The sequence below is a fragment of the Momordica charantia genome, assembly GCF_013281855.1.
Source record: "Momordica charantia cultivar OHB3-1 chromosome 2 unlocalized genomic scaffold, Mcharantia_2.0 BLBB01000002.1, whole genome shotgun sequence".
Lineage (NCBI taxonomy): Eukaryota > Viridiplantae > Streptophyta > Magnoliopsida > Cucurbitales > Cucurbitaceae > Momordica > Momordica charantia.
The window spans coordinates 20,351,738-20,377,561 of NW_028275160.1; the positions used below are offsets into that span (position 1 = coordinate 20,351,738).

The following is a 25,824-nucleotide window of genomic DNA, read 5'->3' on the forward strand; positions in this document are numbered from 1 at the left end:
AACATTTGTTAACTACGGGTCACTCCACTAAAAACCCGCAGTTGCACTTTTCTCACTGCATAATGTTTTCGTGTCCATGGATATACGACCATTAATGACAAGTCAATCCTTCACGAGTCCTCGTAACTCAAGCTAGGTCAAATTACCGTTTTACCCCTAAGTTACATCTTACTCCTTAAATACCACTGCTCCTCTAATCATGAACAACTCAGTTAAGGTTCGACCAATAACTGGAAGTTCCTCTCTGGCCAGTGAGATGGTGGGGACCCTTGTTCAAGTCTCAACGTCAGCATTTAAGAGAACACTCATCTACTCCCTAAAGTCAAGGATGAGTGAATTCCATCTTGTTAAGTTATGTTCTCAGCTCCCCATTCGGTCTCGTCGCCGAAATGGTAGGAATATTGAGTCGACGTTTTGGACCACTCTCACCCATACAGATCAAAGGACGAGCCCTCACGATCAGGAGTCCATAACTCACTCAGGATTGAGAATGTGTTGCCTTGTCATCCTAAGAAATAGCAATCTGATAGCTAACGGTGTTACATCTAAAGATTGGTTATTTTGCGGTCCAATCTTATACAAACTCATTGTATAGGATACCTCCACTCGCATGTCTGCACACGAACGACCTGGATCGAGTCGTCTGTAACATTTACGGAGTGGGCCGTATCTATAGTGTTGCCAGGATAAGGTACCCAGCCTTATCCATATACTATAGACCCTTTAGGTTATTCACAGAACATTATCCACTTGTATATCAGGAGTATATCAAATATATACCTAGTATATTAGGGGTATATCAAATATATACTGAGTATATCAAATATATACCCAATAGATATACTGTCCTGGTTACATGATAATAACCTTGGATGTTTAGTTTATTGGATTTTGGACAATGCAACGCTATGAATTCAACAACAAATTGATTGAATAAAACTGTATTTAATATACATTTGTTTTTACATAAATACAAACTACGAGTTTAGGGCAACACACCCCAACATTCACTATATCAGCATCGTTGGCCTCCACTCTCGCCTGCAGGCATAACTCTGTTTTTTAATACATGAAAAACACATGGACGTACCATTTTCTCCAAACAACGTGGAATCTAGTTTCTTATGACTTCGGCAAAATTGAACTTAATGCCTTTCATTAGTTAGTAGACCGTCATCACCCTATTGTGCTTAATGGAGGAATCATGGGAAGTGGGGATCAACCGGTTCTTCACCACATACGTTCAGATCGTTGCTTGTTCATTGATGTCAAGGGCTTTAGGGAAAGCTTTTCCGTTGTTGAGACGGTCCATAATTTGTGTGGACTGCAAATAAGTTAACGTGCCTCCACTTTTTCGTCCGTCAGATGCACCGAAATCTCATTACCTACGACATTAAATACATCCAACAAACAATAGTAAGTGTTAATAATGGAAGGCGAAAATCTCACCACTTTACCCTTTACTCCTACGACGTCTCCTCGGTTTGGGTTGATGGCAGCATAAAAATCTTTTACCAAGACCTCTGATACACGCGTAGGTGGGGCCAACAGCTTCTCCCAATCATTCTTCACAAGCCGTTGCTTGACATATTCTTGCACGAGCTCTTACTCATCATCAAACCCTTTTTCAACCAAGATAGCATGGTCTGTGAAGTGAAGCGTTTTCACTTTCAACCTCACCCTTTTCGTCTCGGATGGTTGTTGATTGGTAGACGTGGGCTTCTCTTCATTCACCTCTTTAGGGTGCTCTTCTGACTCTCCCAGCACCCTAGGCCTATTGGCTTCTTTAGATGGATCAGCCTTAGCTGCTTTATGAGCGGCCAAACGCGCTACAGCAGCTCGGGTGCACGACTTGGAAATTAACCCAGGCGCAATTTGGGCCGGAGATTTCTTTTTCGTTGCTTTCTTCACCACTTCAGTGAAACACACCTCTTACTCTGAGTTATTTGCAGTGGCAACAAAGTTGGGGTCATAAACATTCAAATTTTAAAAAGAACGGGTCATACCTTTTGAAGAAAAGGATGATGATTCCTAGGAAATTGGGCTGAATAGCCTTTTTCAAAGGCCAAGTATGAAATATATCCCCACCTCCAAATTTTATATTTTCTAAGAATTTGCTTACGTCACTTTTGCGTGAAATTACAAACTACCCCTTTTTGTTTTATCTCACCTTTTCTCTGCTCTCTTCTCTTCCTCTAAACTCTCTATTTCTCTCTCTTCTTCATTCTTCCATTTCTATATAGATCTTCTTCCTCTCTCCATGATTTTTTTTTCACTACCAGATTTTTCTATCTCTCTCAATCTATTATAATTTGAGATATCTTATTTTAGATTTTTTTTTCACTCGATTTAGAACGTGCACTCCTCTCTCTCCCTCTCTCTTTCTTCCATTTTTTTTCTACACCACATTCCATTTGATTTTTTGTTTGTGATTTTGGATTTTTTTGTTTTGATTTTGAAGGCATGCACGTCTCTCTCTCCTCTCTCTTCCTTATTCTTCATTCGTCTCGTCTCAATCTTGACTGCATTGTTCGACCTTAAAATTCAAAAAACAAAACAATAACAAATACACAGCACAAAAGAACGGGGTCACACCTCAAAGAGAGATAAAAACTCAACAAAGAACACCAAGAACAAGGAGTTCATAGAAACCAAAAAAAAATAAAAAAAGTAGAGCCCACAAAAAAAAGCTCTCACTCTCACCCCTCTCGCTCTCATTCTCGGCACTCTCGCTGTTGCTCTCGGTGTCTGTCTCTCATCGAAAAAAAATCGTAAATGAAACAGCTTGTTGTTGGTTTTTTCAGAGAATGAGAAGAAAAAAGAATGGGGATGAGGAGAGGCGGCTTAGGAGGGATAAGGAGAGAGATAGTATTAAATATTTACGGTTTTTTTATGGTGAGTAAAGAAGAGAAAGAAAGTGGGTGTTGGATTTTTCAAGAAAGAGAGAATTTGTAACGAGATGAGAGAGGAAAGAGGTGAGAGAAAGGAAAGAGAAAGTGATAAATTGAAGAAAAATGAAGAGGGCAAATACGTATTTTAACACAAATTGATGTCAGCAAGTGGTTAGATAACATAGTTTTGGGAATAGGGACATATATCAAATTGGGCCCTCCAAAATGGCTACTTTTGCCAAAACCCTATGATTCCTCCGTTGCTTCATTTCAGACATCCACAATACCGGATGCTCCTGCTTGTACTGGAACAGGGGCCTCCTCGTCATCTTGCTGCAACTCATTCACTGGAGTATGTATTTGCACTTCATATTGGGAGATATCGTTGTTTTCTTCCTCCTCTTCACACTCATATCCATGGACTTCTTGGGGTAAATCTCCAAGATCCTCATCGTCTCCATCAACATCCAGTCTTCCTTGTGCTTCCCTATTGTGTCCATCATCATCCAATGGATCTTCTCCCGTTGCTTCATTCAAAGCCACCAAAATTTCGGTAATTTTTAACATTGTCCTTTGTTGTTCTATATCATCAAAACATAAAGGCTTTTTAGTCAAAGTAAGATACGGAAAAGTGGGAGACAAAATACCTTGTAGAGTGGTCGGTGGAGTGCTTTCCAAAATTGCGCTAAGGGTAATTTGGTAGTGTATTTCGATCATGGCCGAATCTAAATGCTCAAAAGGCTCTGTGTCGTGCTCAGAATCACCACTAACCTGCTTCTGACCCTTCTACATCCATAACAACAATAGCGGAAAGAGGGGCAAGGATAGATAACTCTAACGATTCGGAAACGGGGTTATTTTGAGGGAAATCCAACCTACGACGGTTTTTCATATCATCTAATGCAAATTGAACCTTTATCACCCACTGATTGATTTTTTCTAAGGTAGACCTTGCTAAATTCTTCTAATATCTTTTCACTATGGCCTCCTACATTAACTATAGCAACATGACGTTCTAAATTAATTTTTTCATAATTTTCATTGCTTATGGATAGGTTATTTATAGGGTTCTTTCTTAAAGCTACTTCTAATTTATTTCTTTCTTCCCTGGTATCAAAAATTAACCTTTCATGAGATATTTTAGGGGTTCAAGAGGAATCATATCCAGTGGAGTAAGTGGTGGCAGCAACACTTTTTTCTTCCCCTTCTCTTTGTCGATCGGTCTGAAGGAGGAGAAGCCTTCCATGGTTCTTGAGTTATTGTTTCACGATCAACACAAAAACTCCACAATCTAACCCTACGTTTGCCGAAAAAGAGAGGGATGTGAGAGATTTTGTGGATTCTTAAAGATTTAATGAAAGAACATTTGAAAACCAAGTGAGAGATTTTGGGGTAAAAAATGGAAATGAGGGTGAAAAAAGCTTAGGGCTTTTGTTTTATGTTTTAAAACATATTAGAGTTTAGTAATGGGGCCTCTTAAGTTTTCAAATAGCCCAAAGCCCAAAGCCCATTTATATAAAACGACCTCAACACCGACACAGGGATTGTTTTCGTTCATTTTTCATGGATCTTTTAGTAGTACTGAGGTTTTTCCCGTGTCAATATGCTCAACAAAGTATTTCTTTACTCGATGCTCATTTACCTTAAAAATATTACCATTCAAATCACTTAAATCCACATCTCCACGTGGATAAACACGTTCAACTACAAACGGGCCTAACCATCTAGACTTAAGCTTACCTGGGAACAACCTTAATCTATAATTGACCAACAAAACCGAGTCTCCAGGTTCCAAATTCTTATCCATTACTTTCTTATCATGCCACTTATTGGTTTGTTCTTTCTACCTCTTAGTATTTTCATAAGAAAATCGACGAAATTAATGAAACTCATTTAACTATAGCAACTGAGCTTCAGGTTCCAAACTCTTATCCATTACTTTCTTATCGTGCCACTTCTTAGTTTGTTCTTTATACCTCTTAGTATTCTCATAAGAAAATTGAAATTCGTCCAACTCATTTAACTGTAGCAATCGAGCTTCACCTGCAACAAAATAGTCAAAATTTAGTTTTTGCGTTGGCTAAAATGCTCTATGTTCTAATTCTAACGGAAGATGACATGCTCTGCCAAAAACAATGTGATATGGGGACATACCTAATGAAGTTTTATATGTAGTTATGTATGTCCATAATGCATCATCAAGTTGAATACCACAATCTATTCTATTCACATTCACAGACTTCTCTAGAATTGATTTTATTGCTGTATTTGATATCTTTGCTAATCCATTAGCTTGAGGGTGATAAGCATTAGCAATCTTATGATGAATGTTATACTTTTTTAACAAATTACTCACTGCTCTATTTGTAAAGTGCATGCCCTCATCACTAATCAAGCATCTAGGTGTACCATATCTAGTGAAAGTAAACTTTTGCAATAAGAGAAACTACCTTGGCATCATTAGCAAGGGTGGCCAAAGCTTCACCCCATTTCGAAACACAGTCAACAGCCATAATAATGTAATTCTTACCGAATGAAGGTGAGAACAAACCCATGAAGTTGATGCCCCAAACATCGAACAACTCAACTTCCAATATTGGGTTTAAGGACATCTCATGTTTCCGTGTCAAGTTATTTGATTTGACACCGGTCATAACTTTGAGCGAATATGTGAGCATCTCAAAATAGGGACGGCCAAAAGAAACAACTTTGGAGGATCTTTGCTACAGTTTTACGTTCAGCGAAATGTCTACCATATGATAATTTCTGGCATGCCTCCATAATCTTCTTTTGTTGATGCTCAACAACGCACTTGCGAAGAATATTGTCAGATCTCAAGTTAAACAAGAAAGGTTCATCTCAACTATAAAACGTAATATCATGAAAGAGTTTTTTAATCTGGTGCTTACTTAAATCATTCTGAATTACATTGCTAACCTGATAGTTCGCATAATTAGCATACCAAGGGACTTCAGAAATGGCTAACAGATGCTCATCAACAAAACGTTCTCTAATTTCTGAGTTATCATGTTGTAAAGAAGACTATAGCCTAGACAAATGATCTACTACTTGGTTTTCTGTCACTTTTCTATCTTTTATCTATAAATCAAACTCTTTTAGCAATAATATCCACCTAATCAACCTGGTTTTTTGTCCCTTTTTATATCTTTTATCTCTAAATCAAACTCTTGAAGCAAAAATATCCACCTAATCAACCTATGCCCGTCTTATTTTTTAGCAAACAAGTATTTTAATGCAGAATGATCAGTAAAAACTATCATCTTAGTCCCAATCAAATATGAACGGAATATATCAAATGCAAAAACAATAGTTAAAAGCTCCTTCTTAGTCACAGTGTCGTTTATCTGACTACTATTCAAAGTATTACGTGCATAATAAATACAATGAAGAACTTTACCTTTTCGCTGTCCTAACATCGCACCCACTGCAAAATCACTTGTATCACACATTAGTTCAAATGGCAAGTTCCAATCAGGTTCAATTATGATAGGAGCTGAACTAAGTGCATCTTTAAGTGTCTCAAAAGCTTTCAAACAGTTTTGATAAAAATCAAAAGGTCGATCCACTTCTAGCAATTGACACAAAGGTTTAGAAATTTGTGCAAAATTTTGTATAAAACAGCGGTAGAAACCTGCATCCTAAGAAACTTCTAACACCTTTTACAGTAGTAGAAGGAGGTAATTTTGCAATCAAATCTATCCTATCAACCTCAATTCCTTTTCTTGAAATTTTGTGATCTACAAATATTCATTCACGTACCATAAAATGACACTTCTCCCAATTAAGCACAAGGTTAGTCTCTTCACACCATTTTAAAACATTTTCCAAATTTTGTAAACAAGCTTCAAAAGACTCCAAACACAAAAAAATCATCCATAAATATTTATACCATGTTAGAGAAAATAGCAGTCATGCATCATTGAAATGTGGCGGGAGCGTTACAAAGACCAAACGACATCCTCCAAAATGCAAATGTTCCATAACGACACGTCAAAGTGGTCTTTTCTTGGTCCTCCGGAGCTATTGTAATCTGGTTGTAACCAGAATACCTGTCTAGAAAGCAATAGCACTCCTTCCCTGCCAGAGGATAAAAAATTTGGTCAATAAAAAGAAGTGGAAATGTTCTTTTTTCTTGAACTTGTTTATCTGACGGTAGTCCATGCACACTCTCCAACGAGTCACTGTTCTTGTCAGGATCAACTCATTGTCATTGTTGGTTACTACCATCATACCACCCTTCTTGGGAACGCATTGAACCGAGCTAACCCAGCTGCTATCTGAAATGGGGTAGATCGCCTCGGCGTCTAACCATTTTATTATCTCCTTTTTGACCACCTCATTCATTTTGGTGTTGAGCCTCCTATGACACTCGATAGAATTTGTGGCTCCTTCCACTAAGATAATTTTGTGCATGCAAAAAGTAGGATTAATTCCTCTTATTTCTGCTATGGTCCATCCAATAGCCCTCTTGTAATTAGACAACACCTGTAAAAGCAAAGATTCATGTTCATTAGTCAAAATACGAAGAAATAATAATCGGCAAAGTATCGTTTAAACCCAAATATGCATATTTTAAGTGAGAAGGTATGAGTTTCTTCTATAGTTGTGGAGGTTCAATGATGGAAGGCTGCAAGGCTTTCAAATCAGCTATTGTTGGCTACAAAAACTCAAAATGCTCAAATTGCATCTTCCATTATTTTTTTTTGCAGCCTCCAAATCTGCTTCTAAGTCTTCTACAATCATCTCCCGTAGTTCCGCCATGGTTGCCCCTATTGTAGAGCACTTATCGGCTTCATCAGGGAGATGCAACGCATCAAGGACGTTAAAGGTGACTTGCTCATCATTGACCTTCATAGAGATGTATCCTTTCCAACATTGAATATTGTGTCTCCAGTTGCTAAAAATGGCCTCCCAATAATGATGAGCACCTCATGATCTGCTACACAATCCAAAATTATGAAATCGGCGGGAAAAATATACTTATCAACTTTAACAAGCACATCTTCTATTTTCCCTTCCGGTTTCTTTATGAACTTATCAGCTAATTGCAAAGTTACTATAGTGGGGCCAGCTTCTCCTATATTTAACTCTTTAAAGACTGAAAGAGACATAAGATTAATGCTTGCCCCAAAGTCCCATAATGCTCTTCCTAAGTTCTTACCACCTATTGAGCAAGGGATAGTAAAACTACATAGGTCCTTACACTTACTAGGCAGTAGATTCCTTAAAGAATCACTACTACACTTTGTTAAGGCTACCATCTCATGCTCACCTAATTTCTTACGCCCAGAAATGATATCTTTTAAAAACATAGTATAATTAAACATTTGCTCTGAAGCGTCTATGAGAGGGATATTAATATGCAAATGTTTTAATATTTCAAAGAACTTAAAATTACTATCTTGATTATTTTTAACTAACCTTTGGGGGAAAGGTGGAGGAATCTTAACATTACCTACCTGTGGATAAGTGCAAGGCACTACTTTCTTACCTTTGTCGGCTTAATTAGCAAGAATAGGTATAGCCACATCGGTTACTCCATCTGGAAGGGTAGGTCAGTTATAACTCAGTCCGCTTCTTGTGATGACTGCCTTACATTGCTTTTTACCTTCACGACCTCGATTAGGATTCTCTGTGTGTCCTAGCAATGTGCCTTGTGGTCTAGATTTCAGTTCAATCGCTATTTGCCCCACTTGTATCTCCAAGCTTCTCATGGCAGCATCAGTCTTTGTCATATATTATTTCATAGTTCGGATGGTGCCTCCAATCAGGGTTGTAGGTGTTTGAATACAAATTTAAATTCTGTTGGCCACATTGACCTACTCCTTCCAGCATGCTTTGTCCTCACTCACATGCTTCCTAGTAAAGCAACTAGGAGGTCAACCAACTTAAGATTGTTCCAAGCTAAGCACGCTTAACTTTGGAGTTCTTACGATTGAGCTACCAAAAAGGAAGCTGCACCTTGTTGGTATAGGTAGTGACTATCAATTCTTTTAAGGCTTTCTTGACCATTCTTCAATGATCTCAAGATCCCTCTCATTCGAATGTGGTATCGGTTCATTCATGTACCCCTCCTCTCGGACGTCACATTCCTATAGACTGACCTAGTAATTAGGGTGTGTACGAGTAGTGGTCCCAGTCGGCCTCCTTGTCATCACCAGGTATGCCTAATGCTTGTTTCTTATGAACTTATACGTCCTCATCGTGAATTGATTTTGTGTTTAATTCTTTCCTCATCAATTAAGGTTATAGCCCTGCTTATTTAAGCCTAGTGTGTTCACTGAGTGTACTAGCTAGACTGTAATTGACCTTGCAATTATGTGGAAGTTTCGACTGCCACACTCCTTTTAGTCTATGCGTAGAGTAACGTGCTAACGTTTTGCTTGATTATGTTGTGCTCTTTCATCCAGACAATGCCACCCCGTCGTAGTATGAGATTGTGTGCAAACGTTGACCCAGCCCTCGGAGGTGAGAATGTGGTGGACCCACTGCCCCCTCCTGCTGGTATTCAGGTAGGGGTGGTTCCTCCAATTCCTCCAGCAAAAGCTTAGGGGCGGGTGAATTCCTCAGTTCCCCCGGCAGTTCCCTAGGTGAACCCTCAGGTGGCATTACTTGCGGAGGCGTTGCAGGCACTGATTAATAACACAACGGGGGTTGGCAGTGTACAAGCTCAGCCACTCAGACACTTTCATACTCCCTAGGGCAAGGCCCAATTCATCAAGGATTTTAAGCATTACGGACCCCCACCTTAGACGGAGGAAGTGAGAGAGCGACAGCAACAGAGGAATGGGTCAAAGAGTTGGAAGCCGTTCACGCGTACCTAGGTTGCGAGGACCAATTCAAGGTTAAAGGTGCAGTTTTTATGTTGAGGGGTGAGGCCCTGAATTGGTGGGACTCAATAGCAGCGATAGAAGATCATGCTAATGTACCAGTTCCGTGGGAAAGGTTCAAGGACTTGTTGTACGACTACTACTACCCGGAGACTTTGAAAGATACGAAGGAGGCAAAATTCCTCCATCTCACCCGAGGAACCTTAACGGTAGCACAATATGAAAGAAAGTTTACGGAACTCTCTCGTTTTGCTCTGGAATTAATTCCAACCAAGGCAATGAAGATCAAGAGGTTTGTTAAAGGCTTGCGCAAGGGGATCAGAGGACCAGTGGACCTTCAGCGACCCGCCACCTACGCGGAAGTAGTTAGGGGCACCTTAATTATGGATAAGAATGTCTCTAACAAGGCCTAACTTCTGCTAAAAGTCGGTTCGTCTTCAGGTGTGAAAAGGAAAGTCCCTCCGACTTATGCTGACAAGCAATTTAGAACACCCCAGCGCCAGGCTCAGCAACAGGGCATGCTGCCAGTGTGCCCCTCCTGTCAGAGAAGACATGCGGGGTAGTGTTGGACGAGAATTAAGGTATGTTTCAGGTGCGGGAGAGAAAGGCATTTTGCAAAGAAGTGTCCCATGTCGGCCGCGAATACTTAGAGGCTAGGCCAGAAGGCTCCTTCAACAGTTTCGACGCAGGGAGGTAACCAGACGGCTCGTGTCTTCACATTTACCCGTAAGGAAGCGGCGGATGCCGAAGCCGTTGTCACAGGTATTTCCTTTCTCACTATGGATTTTTTTTGGGTATCGCGTGCGGGGTTTATGTCTTTACCTTTGTATTATCTTTCAGGCACGGTCTTAGTCCATAATGTGCCTGCTTATGTATTGTTTCATTCGGGGTCGAGTCACACTTTTATTTCCACTGCGTTTGTTTGTCAAGCAAACCTCGAACTAGAGCTGTCAGGGTCTTTGTTGTCAGTTTCTAAGCCATCAGGGCCAGTTATGATTGCTAGTCAAATGGTAAGAGCAGGCGAGCTATCCTTCGACAATCAGACCCAAAAGGCAAGATTGATCCAACTGGACATGCAGGATTTTGACGTCATATTGGCCATGGATTGGCTAGCTACCAACCAAGCCAACATTAATTGCACGATAAGGGAAGTCTCCTTCCAACTACCTTCTGGTCGGAACATTACGTTTAAAGGAGCTACGTGTGGAGTTCGAAGGACAATCTCAGCATTGAAGGCAAGGCGCCTATTACATATTGGTGCTTGGGATTATTTGGCCAGTGTCATCGATATTAGTGAGATTCCACCCAGTATCGACTCCGTCCACATGGTCAAAAAGTTCCCGGATGTGTTCGCTAAAGACTTCCTAGGGCTACTCCCTGTCCGTGAACTGGACTTTTGCATCGACTTATTACCCGAGACAGCCCCCATTTCAAAGGCACCGTACTGTATGGCTCCAGTGAAACTTAAGGAGCTTACGGCACAGCTAGAAGAGCTCTTAGACAAGGGCTTCATTCGCCCGAGTGTGTCTCCTTGGGGTGCTCTAGTGCTTTTTGTGAAAAAGAAAGATGGATCTATGCGACTTTGTGTTGACCACCGAGAATTGAACAAGGTGACAACAAATAATAGGTACCCCCTTCCTCGCATCGATGACCTCTTTGACCAACTAAAAGGAGCAAGGGTGTTCTCAAAGATAGACCTACGATCGGGATACCACCAGTTGAGAATTAAGGACGTCGACATACCAAGGATAGCCTTCAGGACCAGGTATGGGCATTTTGAGTTTACTATAATGTCTTTTGGACTCACTAATGCCCTTGCGGCATTCATGGATCTCATGAATCGGGTTTTTAAGGAATTTTTGGACTTGTTTGGGATTGTGTTTATCGACGACATTTTGATTTACTCCAAGACAGCAGAACAGCACGAAGGGCATCTGCGACAGGTTCTTATCGCCTTGAGAGGGAACAGCCAGTACGCGAAGTTCACAAAATACGAGTTTTGGTTGGATAAGGTGGCCTTCATTGGCCACATGTCACTAGGCAACAACAGTTGCCAGACAACCATCGCCATTGCCCCATATGAAGCTTTGTATGGGAAAAAGTGTAAGTCGTCAGTGCATTGGGACGAGGTCGGTGAGAGAGTCCTGTTGGGACCAGAGTTGGTGCAGGAAACTAATGGCGCCATCCAAAGGATTAGGGCAAGAATGTAGACGACTCAGAGCAGATAGAAGAGTTACGCTTATGTTAGGCGAAACGCATTGGAGTTTGGCGTCGATGACCACGTTTTTCTTCGTGTGGCATCGGTGAAGGGAGTCCTACGTTTTGGTAAGAAGGGAAAACTTAGTCAGAGGTATATTGGTCCTTTTGAGATCTTGGAGCGCATTGGCCCAATCGCTTACCTGTTGGCTCTGCCACTGTCGTTGGATGTAGTGCATAACGTGTTCCACGTGTCCATGCTGAGGAAGTATGTCCATGACCGTTCTCATGTCTTGGATTCCGAACCACTGCAGTTAGATGAAACCTTGTGCTATAGGGAGGTACCCATTGAGATCTTAGCAAAAGAGACCAAGGTGCTGCAGAATCAGGCGATTGACTTGGTGAAGGTCTTGTGGAAAAATCACCAAGTGGAGGAAGCTGCCTGGGAAAGGGAAGACGAGATCAGAGCCCGATATCCTGAGTTGTTCGATCAACGAACTTTCCAGGACGAAAGTTTTTTAAGGGGGGGAGTCTGTAACGCCCCGAACTACTCAGGTTAGGTTACCCTTGAGTCTCGAGGCCTTCTTTTCTTATAAATCATTTTAATTTAATTTAATTGTTTCATTTCATTTTATTTCGAGTTGCTACGGTACTTGTTGTGAGTTATTGGCTTGTATGTACGTATTTAATTATTGTTAACAAAGAGTTTGCTTTCTTTGGCAATTGTCCTGGGTCGTTGGGCCAATTACTTATTTCTATTATTGGAGATAATTAAGCTCACGGATGTTGGGACTAGGATTCTAATTTCTGGTTCATGGGCCTTGTTTTGTTTTAACAAAAGTAATTGGGTAAGTGGGTCTTCTTTATTTTAAAACAAACGAGAAGTGAAGGGAAAACCCTAGCCCCCAAACTCATCTTCTTCGTGAAACACCAGCCCCCCTTTGTTTTCCTTCTTTCTGTTTCTTCCTTCTACCCGTCAACCCGTTCCTCCCCAAAGCGTGCTCGACGGTCGGTGATCCTCGACGCAGCGACGCACCACCTCAGGTGGACGGCAGCAGGCGCGTGACTTCGAGTAGCAACAGACGCGCGCGCGGCGTCGGGCAGCGGTACGGTGTGGGTGCTGTTTCTGGGGCATTTTCCGGCAGCACAGCCCCCTCGCGAGCGAGTTCGATCTCCCCTGGTGGTCGGAAATCGCGGTGCAGGTCCTTGCTGCACACAGTGTCGTAGGGATCGATTGGTGAGTTTTTTTTGTTGATACATTAGCTCGGACAGCAGCAGTTTTTGCTTTCGGCGCCTACCCATAACCATTAGAAGCTCGATATACGCAACCCAGATCCATTCGAGTTAGGCCTGAGTTACCCGCACCTAAACGAAGTCGCTTTTGCGATAATGGACGTTGCAAGACCCCTTATAATGAATTTCGACGGCTGGAAATTTTGTGTTAATTATTTTGTTTGTCTATTGTTTCTTAGGTGTTGAATTGACGCAAGATTTAGGAGCATAGCAATTGGTAAGTAGCACCAAGGGGCGGTGCGTGCGTTATTGAGTGCTAATGGAATGGTTTCGTGCTGATTTTTATTAAGTTAATTTATCTCATGCATATAGAAATTGTTAGTCTTGGTTTTGTGAACTACTAGAGAATATTGTTGGGTTACATGTTAGTGTTATTATTGTTAAACATTATAAAAATGCATGGTTTATTATTGTTGGATATGACTGGACAGTTTTGGTTGGGAGTGATCGATCTATGACGTTTGAAAACATGTTTGAGATGAAATGCATGGGTTGATATTATGTTATTTAGTTTTAGGTTGTTTAGTTGGAAGCCGTTGAGCTATTGCTTCTGTTTGGTATGATGAAAAACATGCTGGAAATTTTGTGATTGGAAATGTGGATGACTTATGGCTTGTCTTGGAGGGATGAGTGGGGGTTGTCAAGAGTTATGGGACGGGTTGTTTGTTAGTTATTCTGTGGGTTGTCTGAAGTGGAAGTGCATACTAGTCGTTGGTCATTCAAGCCGTTGCAGTGGATGACTTGGGGATTATGCGATAAAGTCCTAGTGAATGATGATGTTGTAATGTGTAGGCTATCGTGTAATGAAAAGTGGATGTACAAGTTTTGTAGTCTCGTGGGCAATGGTTGAGGCGGTTACATCACTACTGGATGTTGAGGTCCCGAGGGTAGTGGGCTGGGGGTCGATAGACCAGTCCTGGTAGAGACGAGTGTCGAGGTTCCGGGTACAAAAGGTCGGTGTTCGGCATGATGAGTCTAGTTGGTGATGAGTATTGGGCCTAGACGTGGTCACGGTCAAGGACCAATACGCCGGGTAGTCATCGGAACCTTGGGGATAAATGTCAAGGACCGGTGCACAGTTCAAGGCCTTGGGGATAAATGACAAGGCCGAACACCAAGTTTTTGTAGAGGAGTGTTAGGGTCTTGGGGATAAATGTGTAGGGTGAATACGACTCGAAGAGTTAGACTTGGAGGACTAACATAGAGTGGTTCTTATGAGCAACAGTTCAAGGCCTTGGGGATAAATGGCAAGGTCGAACGCCAAGCTTTTGTAGAGGGAAGTCGGTATCTTGGGGATAAATGTCAAGTGTCGATACGCCTCGAAGAGTTAGACTTTGAGTACTAACTTAGGGTGTAGATTGAGTATTAGCTCAAGGGGGTCAAAGGCTAGTCAGTCGTGTAGTCGAAGTCAGTGGATAAATGTCAAGTGTCGTTTGGATGTTTGTGTGGAAATGTTAATCTACTGTTATTATCTCATTCTGTTTGATTTCCTAGTTATTGTGTTTGATGTCGCTGTGACTACGAGCATGCTGTTGTGATTAGTTAGGGAGGGCTACTTACAGAGTATTTTATATATTCACCCCCCCTACCTTAATTGTTTCAGGTGCAAACAGGGCCCTCGACCGTGGTGATGACGTGGAGGAGGCTTGACCAAGGAGGGATCGCTAGTTGCGTTTGGTTAGGATGGCGGAAACTACAGTTTCATTGTTAGAAGCGTTAGAAACTTATTGTTAGGAGTGTACTAGACATTGGGTTGACTCACGAGACGTTTTTCTCTTTTCTCTATTCTTCTTCTTAGGTGAACTATTGTTTTGCGGTTATTTTTATTATTCGAGTCACTGGTGTTCTTGGGTTACTGGACCAAATGATTGTTTTCTTTTATTTGGATTGCTAGCCACTAAGGCAGGCATGAACTTTTTAGGAATTGGTTGTGTTATGAGCGCCTGATTATCTTTAAAGTAACTGTTTCACGTCCTTGGGTTGAAGGGGGGATGAACAGGGGGATGATCGCATTATCTCAATATTTCAGGTCGTAGTATTGAGGGCATTACACTTTATGTCACCTTTAATGGGAGGGGGTGAATATGTATTATAGTGACGTTATCCCGTTATACGTAGTGAAATTCGAAGGCGTTACATCTCCATTGTCAGTTGTTTCAACATTTGGTTCATGACTGCCATTTGAGCTTGTGCTTTTAATTGAGGCAAGCCTTCTTTGGATTTTTTTAAAAAAATGTTTTCTTTTAAACTTATTTTTAAAATAATGCTGTTATAAATAAAATTTAAAGAAAAATGTGTTTTTCCAAATTTATTTGGAAAATAATGACTGAAAATGAAAAAAAATGTTTTGCTATAAATAAAATTTAAAGAGAAATGTGTTTTTCCAAATTTATTTGGAAAATAATGCGTGAAAATGACCATCCCAGTTGGCCCCACATTTTCTAGGTTTCATAATTTTCAAATTAAACACCCTTCATAATCTCGTCCCCAAATTCCTTCTTTTTTTTTTTTATTGTTTCGTCTATTGGTTTTCTTCCGTTTTTAGGTTCTGTATGGGCATTTTGATCGTTTTTTCTTTTTGGTTCTATATCGGTTTTTTTACACCAAATATCCAAATTTTTATAGAAAACAATATTGTGATCCTTATAAGATAACAATATACTACCCCTTAGAAATTGATAATAGTGTTGAAAAATCATTTTTTTCCTATAACATGTGTTTCTATATGGGTTTCCTCCTTCCCAATAAGTTTCTTGGTCACCCTTTTCACATTCAACGATATCCTCGACAATAATGAATCATTTAAGGTTTAAAGTCTGCACAAAAACCAGTCTTTAAACATTGGAAAACAAAGGTTCATTCATTTCATTGAAAAACACACCTATACAAGTCTATTAGGCCCTCCACCAACTCGCTAAATTGGGACAAACAAATTTATTGGAATGATATTAATTAATGATTATTATTCTAGAAGAATTATTAAAAGAAAATAAAGGTTCACAGAAAAATGAGAAAAAAAAATTTTGATTAGGATATAGTGGAGTCAACAAGATGTATCCAGAAGACAATCATGGTGGATGATTCCAAGAATGATTCTAAAAATCGATATGAATAATTGGTTTAGATTAATATTGTACAATGATTATCATATTAGGAGATTCAATTTTCTACTTAAACTGTTCACATAGAAAAGTTATTTAAATAATGAATTAGACTCAAATTAAATTAAATTATTAAATTCTTTTTCCTAATTAAATTATTTAATTGAAAGTTATATTTTAATCAATTAATATTTTTACTCGTTATCTAAATAAGAAGACCTTTTACTTTTTTTTTAAAAGGTCCAATATAAGTATAACCCTTTTATATATATATATTTATATATATATATTTCCCATCAATATAACCCTGAAGTCGACTTTTAGGTTCGAAGAATCATAAAGGGAAATTTCACAGTTTTACATTTTAATTTTCTTATAAGAAATGCCAACACGCTTGTTTAACAAAGAGTTGACAGAAGAAAAACTTTAACAATTTAAAAACTTAAAAATCAACGTCAATAGCTGATGGGAGGCTGATACAACTTTACTCAAATGTTTAATTTAATTTTATTACTTATAATTGAAGTGAAGTGAGCTAAGTTGATGTCGCCAGTTTTTAATTATTTATTAACTTTTTTTTATTAAAGTATTAATTATTATGAAGGTGGTTGGGTTAAGGACAATGATATGATATAGTCTACTTTTGATACAACCCTCACCATCTTGTCCGAAATGGCCTATATTCCCATGATCTGTTAGCTATTTGTAGAACTCTTGTCCAGGCCAACTCCACTTCCCAGAGCATTATGCATGTCTGAAAGAGCTCAACCACGTATCGTATGTATCATGACTACCATATTCTAAGGTTGACCATTTGTTCGAAACCCGACGATTTCACTGATACAGTTGGATATAGGATACTCTCTTCCCTGTCAAATGCATATGACTTTTTTTTTTTTGCACGATTTACAAAACCAACCATCATTCCCATCAAACAAAGTGTCACTAGTATCTTGCCATGAATAATCATTCATTCATATGCTCCCGACACGAGAGTCTAACTATAATTTCCAACCAAAAAACGAGAGTCTATTTCTATCCATCACGCACGTCTAGATAGAACACTACTACATATATCAATCATACTGTGGGACCATTAGGTATCAACCACGAATACACCTACCTCCCCTCCAAATAAGATACCTCTTCTCCTATCAGATGAGAATTGATACGTCTACTTTCTATCAATCTGTACCACTGGATAAAATGTCTCATTTACTTTCGAGCTCTTCTCGTTTGATCTTAAGATTCATCCACAATTTCTATAATGACTATAAAGTCGTTAGTTACTCTTATTCGGTGTTTGAAAATTTCTCCCAAGTATTTCCACGATAATATGATATTGTCAGCTTTGACCATAACCCTCACATTTTTTATTTTTTATTTCATCCGAACTACCTCATGCCAATGGACATGTTGTCCATTAAACAATACATGCCTATTATCTTCTCCATCCCTATCCCACGTAGTGTTTGTAATTACAAACCCAACAGGTTAGTAAGTCATATATCATTTATTTATTACCATTTGCATTTTCTTTTATTTATTTATTTCGTTGACTATTTAATATTTCTAAAGTCAATGGCTCTTACGTACAGCCCACTCAATAAATTGATGGTTGATTAGTCACATATCACTTACAAACCCCAACAGGTTGATAAGTCATATAGCATTTATTTATTACCAATTGCAGTTTCTTTTATTGGTTTATTTTGTTGACTATTTAATACTTCTAAACTCAATGGCTCGGATTCGTTTGGTAACGTTTATGTTTCTTGTTTCTGTTCCTTTATTTTTAATGAAGAAAAATTAATTTCATGGCTCCAACACTCAATAATTCAAATATGATACAACAATCTTTTTATTTATGTTTTGGAACAAATTGAAAATGGGAAAAGAAACTTGTTTTGGTTATTTCTAAACTTTCTATATAATTTTGACAATGTTCCCAAAAAAAGATAAACAAGAAACATAGTTACTTGTGAAATGTTTAAATTTCTTAAGAAAATTTGAAATGAGAAACAAGAAACAGTAACGTTACCAAACTGAGCCCTTGTTAAATGGATGGTTGATTAGTCATATATCATGTCTTTATCATCGTTTCAATTTTAGTTTATTTGTTGACATTGCCACAACTTGCTTAATGCCTCACTTATTTATTTATTTTCTTGATCTTAACCTTTTTTTTATCTCTAATTAGAATCCATATAAATGAATTAAATTCTACCGAATCCATTAGCTTAAGCTTTTTTTTATCTCTAATTAGAATCCATATAAATGAATTAAATTCTACCGAACCCATTAGCTTAAACTTTTGGATTGAGTGGTGGTTTATTTATCCTTAAGATGGTATCAGAACGGGAGATCTTGTGTTCGAACACCTATATTATGATTTCCACTTGGGGTCTCTTTATATTATTTATAGTTTTTTATACAATTTCTACTGTATTGCTTTTGGCTATATGATGTTTGCTTTTGGCTATTGTGGTCGTAGACATGCCTTAGCCCATCAACATATACTCAAGTTGACATTTGAATGTTTTAGTTTTTAGAGAACACCACAACGAATTATACGGTATTCCATGCCAATTAAAAAAAATGTCACTGATAGAACACTATCAATAATACATAACAATGGCGCTTAAAAATGTCACGAATTAGTATTGAATAACACAATTAAAAAACATCACAACAACGCACATTTCATGATAGTTTATATTGGTCAATAAAATAACCAAACAATATGTACTTCCGTGAAGAACAATTCAATGGCGACAGTGTATAACCATCCCAAAATCTTTTTTGACCATAGTTTATAAATGTCAATAACACCGTAAAAACGATTGTTTATGAATGTCAGGAATACCGTAAGAACGATTGTTTATGACCGTCACAAAAACTCTCATAATAACGAAATATAAATGTCAAGAAAATTTTAAGAAAGACAAGTTATAACCATACCACAAAAAAAAAAAGGTATGCATATGCAAATGAAGCAGTCACATACGTATAAACCAAGTATTCACGTATACATGTTTAAATCATTCATATATACACATATTCTAACCAAGTATATACTTACATATATGTACCAATCCTTATATTGATGCAAACGTTACACAATTATAACTAATCTTATGAAATATAGAACTATATAGCATAGGTTATGAACGCCAACCCATCTGACTACAACAAAGTATTGGCCTAAATATGTATGACAATTGTGAATAGTAAATAAGATAGAAAAAAAAAACTTTCTTAAATTCCTTAGACGGGTTTTTGGCCAGAAAAAATGCTCGTTTTCGAAATTTTTTAGATCATGGGCAGTTAAAAATGTCACCAAAATTAAATTTTTTTTTTTCTATTTCGTATAAGTTGAAAATTTCCAAGAAATGGTGGAGGAACACTAAACGCTAGTTTTCAGATTTATTATTAGATATTATTTTTAATCTGAGAGAGTTAAAAATTGTCACGAAAATTGAAAAAATGATATGACAGTTCTTATTTTTAGTTCCTATGATTCAATACTTTTTCTCACATTTTGTTTGGCGGGAACAATGTTCAAAAAATTATTTAAACTTATTTACTGCGTTTGGAATGAGAATAATGTAAAATGAATATACTAGAAAGAAAGAGAAAATTAAAAGTTGTCTCATATTTAGGCTTTTAATATAAATTGATTAATTATAAGTAATAATATAAAGTACTATAATTTGAACTTAAAATGAAATTCGGCACAATTTCGATAAGGATAATTTTCTTTGTAAAAACGTTATGAACCAAATAGCAACCAACCTGAATTGTTATTATTATTGTAGCAAAATTAGCGGGTTGTCTTCCTAATAGAGAGAGTGTTGGACTTACTGTTTGGGGGTGAAGATCGTCATGCCACGTGGAGGAAAGACATATGCCCGCGTCAACATATTTTAATCAGGTCCATATCGAACCTGTCCGAGGTGGCCTACTTAGCCAAATTCCTGTCTTAATAATCATTCAACAGCACAATATACTCCAAGGGCCGACATGCCGAGACAGACAGGTCCGACCTGACCTCCGACATCCATATATCGCCTGTCGGACCCCAAATCTACAAATAGGGGGTCGAATTTTCATAGACTGGTATCGTATTTCTTCTAGAACTTCATATTGAGTTCGAGCTATTGATTGACTGGAGCGTCAGAGAGTTTGATCCTCTTGTGTAGGTCATCCCTTGGCGCGTACAGTCAACACTTCCACATGTCCGACCATGACCACGTCTGACCTCGTCCCGTTTTTTTGCATTAACATTTGGCACTGTATGTGGAAACAACCTTTGAAGTCATTCCTATGCTCCCAAGAACTAAAATGGTAAACCCTGCTGTATCTACTAGTTCTAGACACCCAAGTCGCCGTAATGATAATGACGACTCTGGCCACCAACGAGAGGTGAATTCAAATAACATGGAAGACCAAGGGCAGGGAGATCGAGTGGTCAACCCCCCTCGTAGGTCGACCCTGTTGGGATAAACACTTAATTTTATGGACACAATTATCCCCTCTTGTGTGAACCTAATAGGAAATAGCAAGTAAAAATAATAATTCAAACAAGCACGGGACACAAGCAATTTTAACGTAGAAAAACCCCCTCAATGTGAGAAGTAAAAAACCACGGACCGAAGTCAAATCTCCACTATAATCAATAATGGGTACACCAAGTTGTCCCTAGGAACAACTAGAGGCATACAAAAATAATATCTCGAGACAATAAATCTCGGCAAACAAAGGGAATACACTGGAGAAGAAAATTAAAAAGATCTCATTTAGAAAGTGGCACCAACTACCCATTGTATCTGACTCTAGGCAACTCCAAAAGAAATCTCCACCATCCAGATTAAAGACCTTTGTGTTGTGAACACACTGTCAAAATTTTATCTCGATTAGACCACGAATCAACCTCCGATCGTGCAAAAAACTCTACTGTACGGAATGAGTTTCTTTTCTCTTTTCTTTTTTTGTTTTCTCCCATCGATCTGTGTGTGGAAACTTTTTCCCTCTCTCTCCTCACAATATGTTTTTCGGCTGCACCATAATATATATATACATATATATATATGTTTTTAATGGCGCATGTGGACCTTAAAGTTGGGTTTTTCACATAATGTGAAAAATACCCAACAAATCTTCCCCTTTTCACTGTGTGAAAGAAATTGCCATCCCAACAACAGAACGACAAAACTCAAGTTTTTCTCTTGGTAGATTCTTTGTCAATATATCGGATCCATTACGATTCGTATCTATCTTCTCAAGTTCAAACTTTCCATCATTGAAAGCATCTCTCATCCAGTGATACCTCACATCAATATGATCCGTTCTCGAATGAAATGTTGAATTCTTATCAAGATGAATAACACTTTGTTATCGCAGAATATCACATATTGTTGTTTCTTGAAGCCTAGCTCCTGTATAAATCGCTTCATCCATAATATCTCCTTGCACGCCTCTACTGCTACAATATATTCTGCCTCAGTTGTAGAAAGTGCAACTTACTTCTGTCGTCTTGACTGTCATGACACTGCACCACCTACAAATGTCATCAAATATTTGGAAGTTCGACTTTTGGTTATCTAAATCTCCTACCATATCTGAATAAGTGTAACAAAAAACCACTGACTTTCCACTTCCAAAAGTGAGCTTCAAACTGGAAGTATCCCGCAAATATCTCATGATCCATTTTACTGGCTCCCAATGCTGTTTTTCTAGATTGGACATAAACCGATTAACAATACCAACAACATAGGCAATATTCGGTCTAGTACACACTATGGCGTACATCAAACTCCCAACTGCTGAAGCATACGAAACTCTGTTCATCTCTTCCTTTTCTTTATCTATAGAAGGACTATGCTTGCTACACAATTTAAAATGATTGGATAAAGGAGAACTTACTACTTTAGCCTTGCTCATGTTGAATCTTTCAAGCAGCTTCTCTATGTAATGCTCCTGAGACATATACAATTTCTTCGATGCTCTGTCTCGTGCTATACGAATTCTAAGAATCTTCTTCACTCGCCCCAAATCCTTCATGGCAATTGATTTGCTCAACTATTTCTTCAACATGTCAATTCTTGAAATATTCCTACCAACAATCAAAATGTCGTCAACATAAAGCAATAGTATAACAAAATCATTATCAGAAAACTTCTGCACAAATACGCAATGATCGGAAGTAGTCTTTTTGAAGCCTTGCTCCCCCATAACTAACTCAAACTTCTTGTACCACTGCCTCAGTGCCTACTTCAACCCATAAAGACTTTTATTCAATCTGCAAACAAGATTCTATTTGCCTTTCTACTCAAATCCCTCTGGCTGTTCCATATCAATTTCTTTATCTAAATCACCAAGCAAAAATGCAATCTTGATATCCATCTGCTCAACCTGCAATTCAAGGCTTGCTGCCAAACCCAAAACTACACGAATAGAAGACATCTTCACAACATAAGCAAATATTTCATCAAAGTCAACACCTTTTTGCTGACTTAGCCCTTTGACGACTAGTCTCGCTTTGTAACGCGGTCGTGAGGTGTGTTCTTCTTGTTTCACTCGATAAACCCACTTATTTTTCAGTGCGGTTTTTCCTTTAGGCAACTTGACAAGGTCAAAAGTGTGCTTTTCATGCAATGATTTCATTTCATCTTTCATTGCATCAATCCACCCTCTTTTGTGCTAATCTTCCATGGCCTCCTCATAACTCTCAGGCTATACCCCATCAGTCAATAACACATACTCATCAACTGGATACCGTGTGGAAGAACACTGATTTCTGGTGGAACTTCTAAGTGAAACCTCTGTAGGAACCTCTGTAGGAACTTATGTTTCCGACAATTGTTCATGAACATCATCTTCTACCTCAACCTGTTCCGGACTCTCTATTGTACTATTAAACTGATCATTCTAAACCTCATTCTCAGTTTGCATAAAAGGTTGTGTCAATGGAACTGAATCCAAGTAAATCAAATCATCATTGTGCTGAAACTCTGTTTTATCTGTCTTCTTAATATTTTCTATGGTATGGTCTTCAACAAATACAACATCCCGACTTCTTATGAGCTTCTTCTGTACCAGATCATATAGTTTATAACTGAATTCATCTTGGTCATAGCTAAGGAACACACATGGTCTTGACTTTGCATCAAGCTTCGATCTCTCATCTTTATGAACATGTACAAAAGCTTTTCACCCAAAGACATGCAGGTGATTATAGGATATCTTCTTATCTGACCAAATTCTATCAGGGACTTCACAATTCAAAGGAACACATGGCGTGAGATTCAAAACGTACACAATTGTGCTTAATGCTTCACCCCAAAACGATCTTGGCATCTATGACTGTGAAAACAAACATCTCACCCGCTCAACTAGTGTTTTGTTCATTCTCTCAGCTAATCCATTCAACTGAGGAGTCTTCGGAGGTGTCTTTTGATGTCTAATATCATGGCTTCTACAATACTCATCAAAAGGTCCACAATACTCACCTCCATTGTCGGTCCTGACGCACTTCAATTTCTTACTAGTTTCTCTTTCAACAAGGGCATGAAACTGCTTAAACACTTGCAACACTTGATCTTTAGTCTTCAACGTATAAACCCAAGTTTTCCTCGAATGATCATTTATAAATATTACAAAATATGAGGAATCTCCAAGTGTTTTTGTCTTCATAGGACCACATACATCAAAATATATTAAGTCAAGTATATTTGGCTTCCTTGAGTGTTGAGACGCCTTAAATGAAACTCTAGTTTGTTTTCCTGCTAAGCAATGAGCACATATTTTCAAAGGCGCATTCTTTATACCAAAAAGATTATTCCTCTTGGCCAAAATCATCAATCCCTTTTCACTAATATGACCAAGTCTCTTATGCCATAATTCAAATTCATCATCCACTGTATTTATTGCAGAATCAATAATCATTGCTGGCATCAAATACAATGAGGAACATATATCCCCTTTATCTACAATCATTGAGCCTCTAGTAAGCTTCCATTTGCCATTGTAGAAGATATTGCATAAACCTTCGTCATCAAGCTTACTTGTAGAAATTAAATTCATACGAATATCAAGGATATGTTTCACATTCTTCAAAACCAACGTAGTACCATTTTTGGTCTTCAAGTGCAAATCACTAATACCAACGGCTTTTGCTGATCCATCATTACCCATCCTGAGACTCGTGAAGTCACCAGATGTGTAAGATGCAAAGAAATCCCTCCTAGATGTAGCATGAATTGATGTGTCATTACCAATCGCCCAATTACTCTGCTGTGTAGCTAGATTTATAACATCACCATCAAATAAGACAAGGAAATCCTCGGTAATTGCAGCAACTCTATATGCGTCATTACCATCATCATACTTCTTTTCCTTACCTTTATCATTTTTATTTTCCTTCTTCAGTTGTTGACAATATTTCTTTATATGCCCTTTCATGCCACAATGATAACACTCAACATTGGAAAACCGGCCGTTCTTACTTTCGCTTCTATCTCTACCCTTTGGACATTTACTCTTACTCCTCCCACTTCTTTCAGTAACAAGAACCTCTGACTGTGATGAAGAGCCCTATGATTTTCTTCTCATCTCTTCATTTAAAACACTGTTTTTCACCATGTCCATACTTATTACTCCATTTGGGGCTGAGTTCTATAACGAAGTTCTGAAAGTCTCCCACGAGTTCGGCAATGTACCAATAAGCCATAACCCTTGTATCTCATCCTCAAACTTGATTTTCAGTCCAACAAACTGATTAATGATACCTTGGAATGTATTCAAGTGATCTGACATAGGTGTTCCATCTGGATACTTCAAAGCCATCATTTGCTTGATCAGAAACATTTTATTATTACCAGCTTTCGGGGCATATAACGACTCAAGCTTGTTCCACATAGTCCGTGCATGTGTTTCTTCTCCAATATGATTTAGAATATTTTCTTCCATCCAATGTCTAATACAGCCACAAACTTTTCTATGACATGTTTCCCATTCTAAATCAGTTTTATCTTCAGGTTTCTCAAGTGAAAAAACAGGAAGATCAAAATCCTTCACATATAAAACATCTTCCATCTTACTTTTCCAAACTTGATAATTTGAGCCATTCAAAGTTACTATTCTACCTGTACTAGTTTCCATTGTTCAACAGAAGGCCTAATTAATTTTTAACCTCGCTCTGATACCACTTTGTTGGGATAAACACTTAATTTTATGGACACAATTACCACCTCTGAACGTAATAGGAAATAGGAAGTAAAAATAACAATCCAAACAAGCACGGGACACAAGCAATTTTAACGTGGAAAAACCCCCTCAATGTGAGGAATAAAGAACCACGGATCGAAGTCAAATCTCCACTATAATCAGTTCTCCCTAGCAACAACTAGAGGCATGCAATAATAATATCTCGAGACAACAAGTCTCGTCAAACAAAGGGAATAAATCGGGGAAGAAAATTAGAAAGACCTC

The 25,824-nt window shown here is 38.3% G+C and overlaps 1 protein-coding gene across 1 annotated transcript; it reads left to right on the top strand.

Annotated features, from left to right (window-relative positions):
- The first annotated feature begins 9,325 nt into the window (after positions 1–9,325).
- LOC148213006 (uncharacterized) lies at positions 9,326–12,498 on the top strand. Its single transcript, XM_088120454.1, has 5 exons — positions 9,326–9,416; positions 9,665–10,104; positions 10,393–10,504; positions 10,583–11,940; positions 12,052–12,498. The coding sequence occupies exons 1-5, from the start codon at positions 9,326–9,328 to the stop codon at positions 12,496–12,498; spliced, it is 2,448 nt and encodes an 815-aa protein (XP_087976580.1).
- Positions 12,499–25,824: the final 13,326 nt, after the last annotated feature.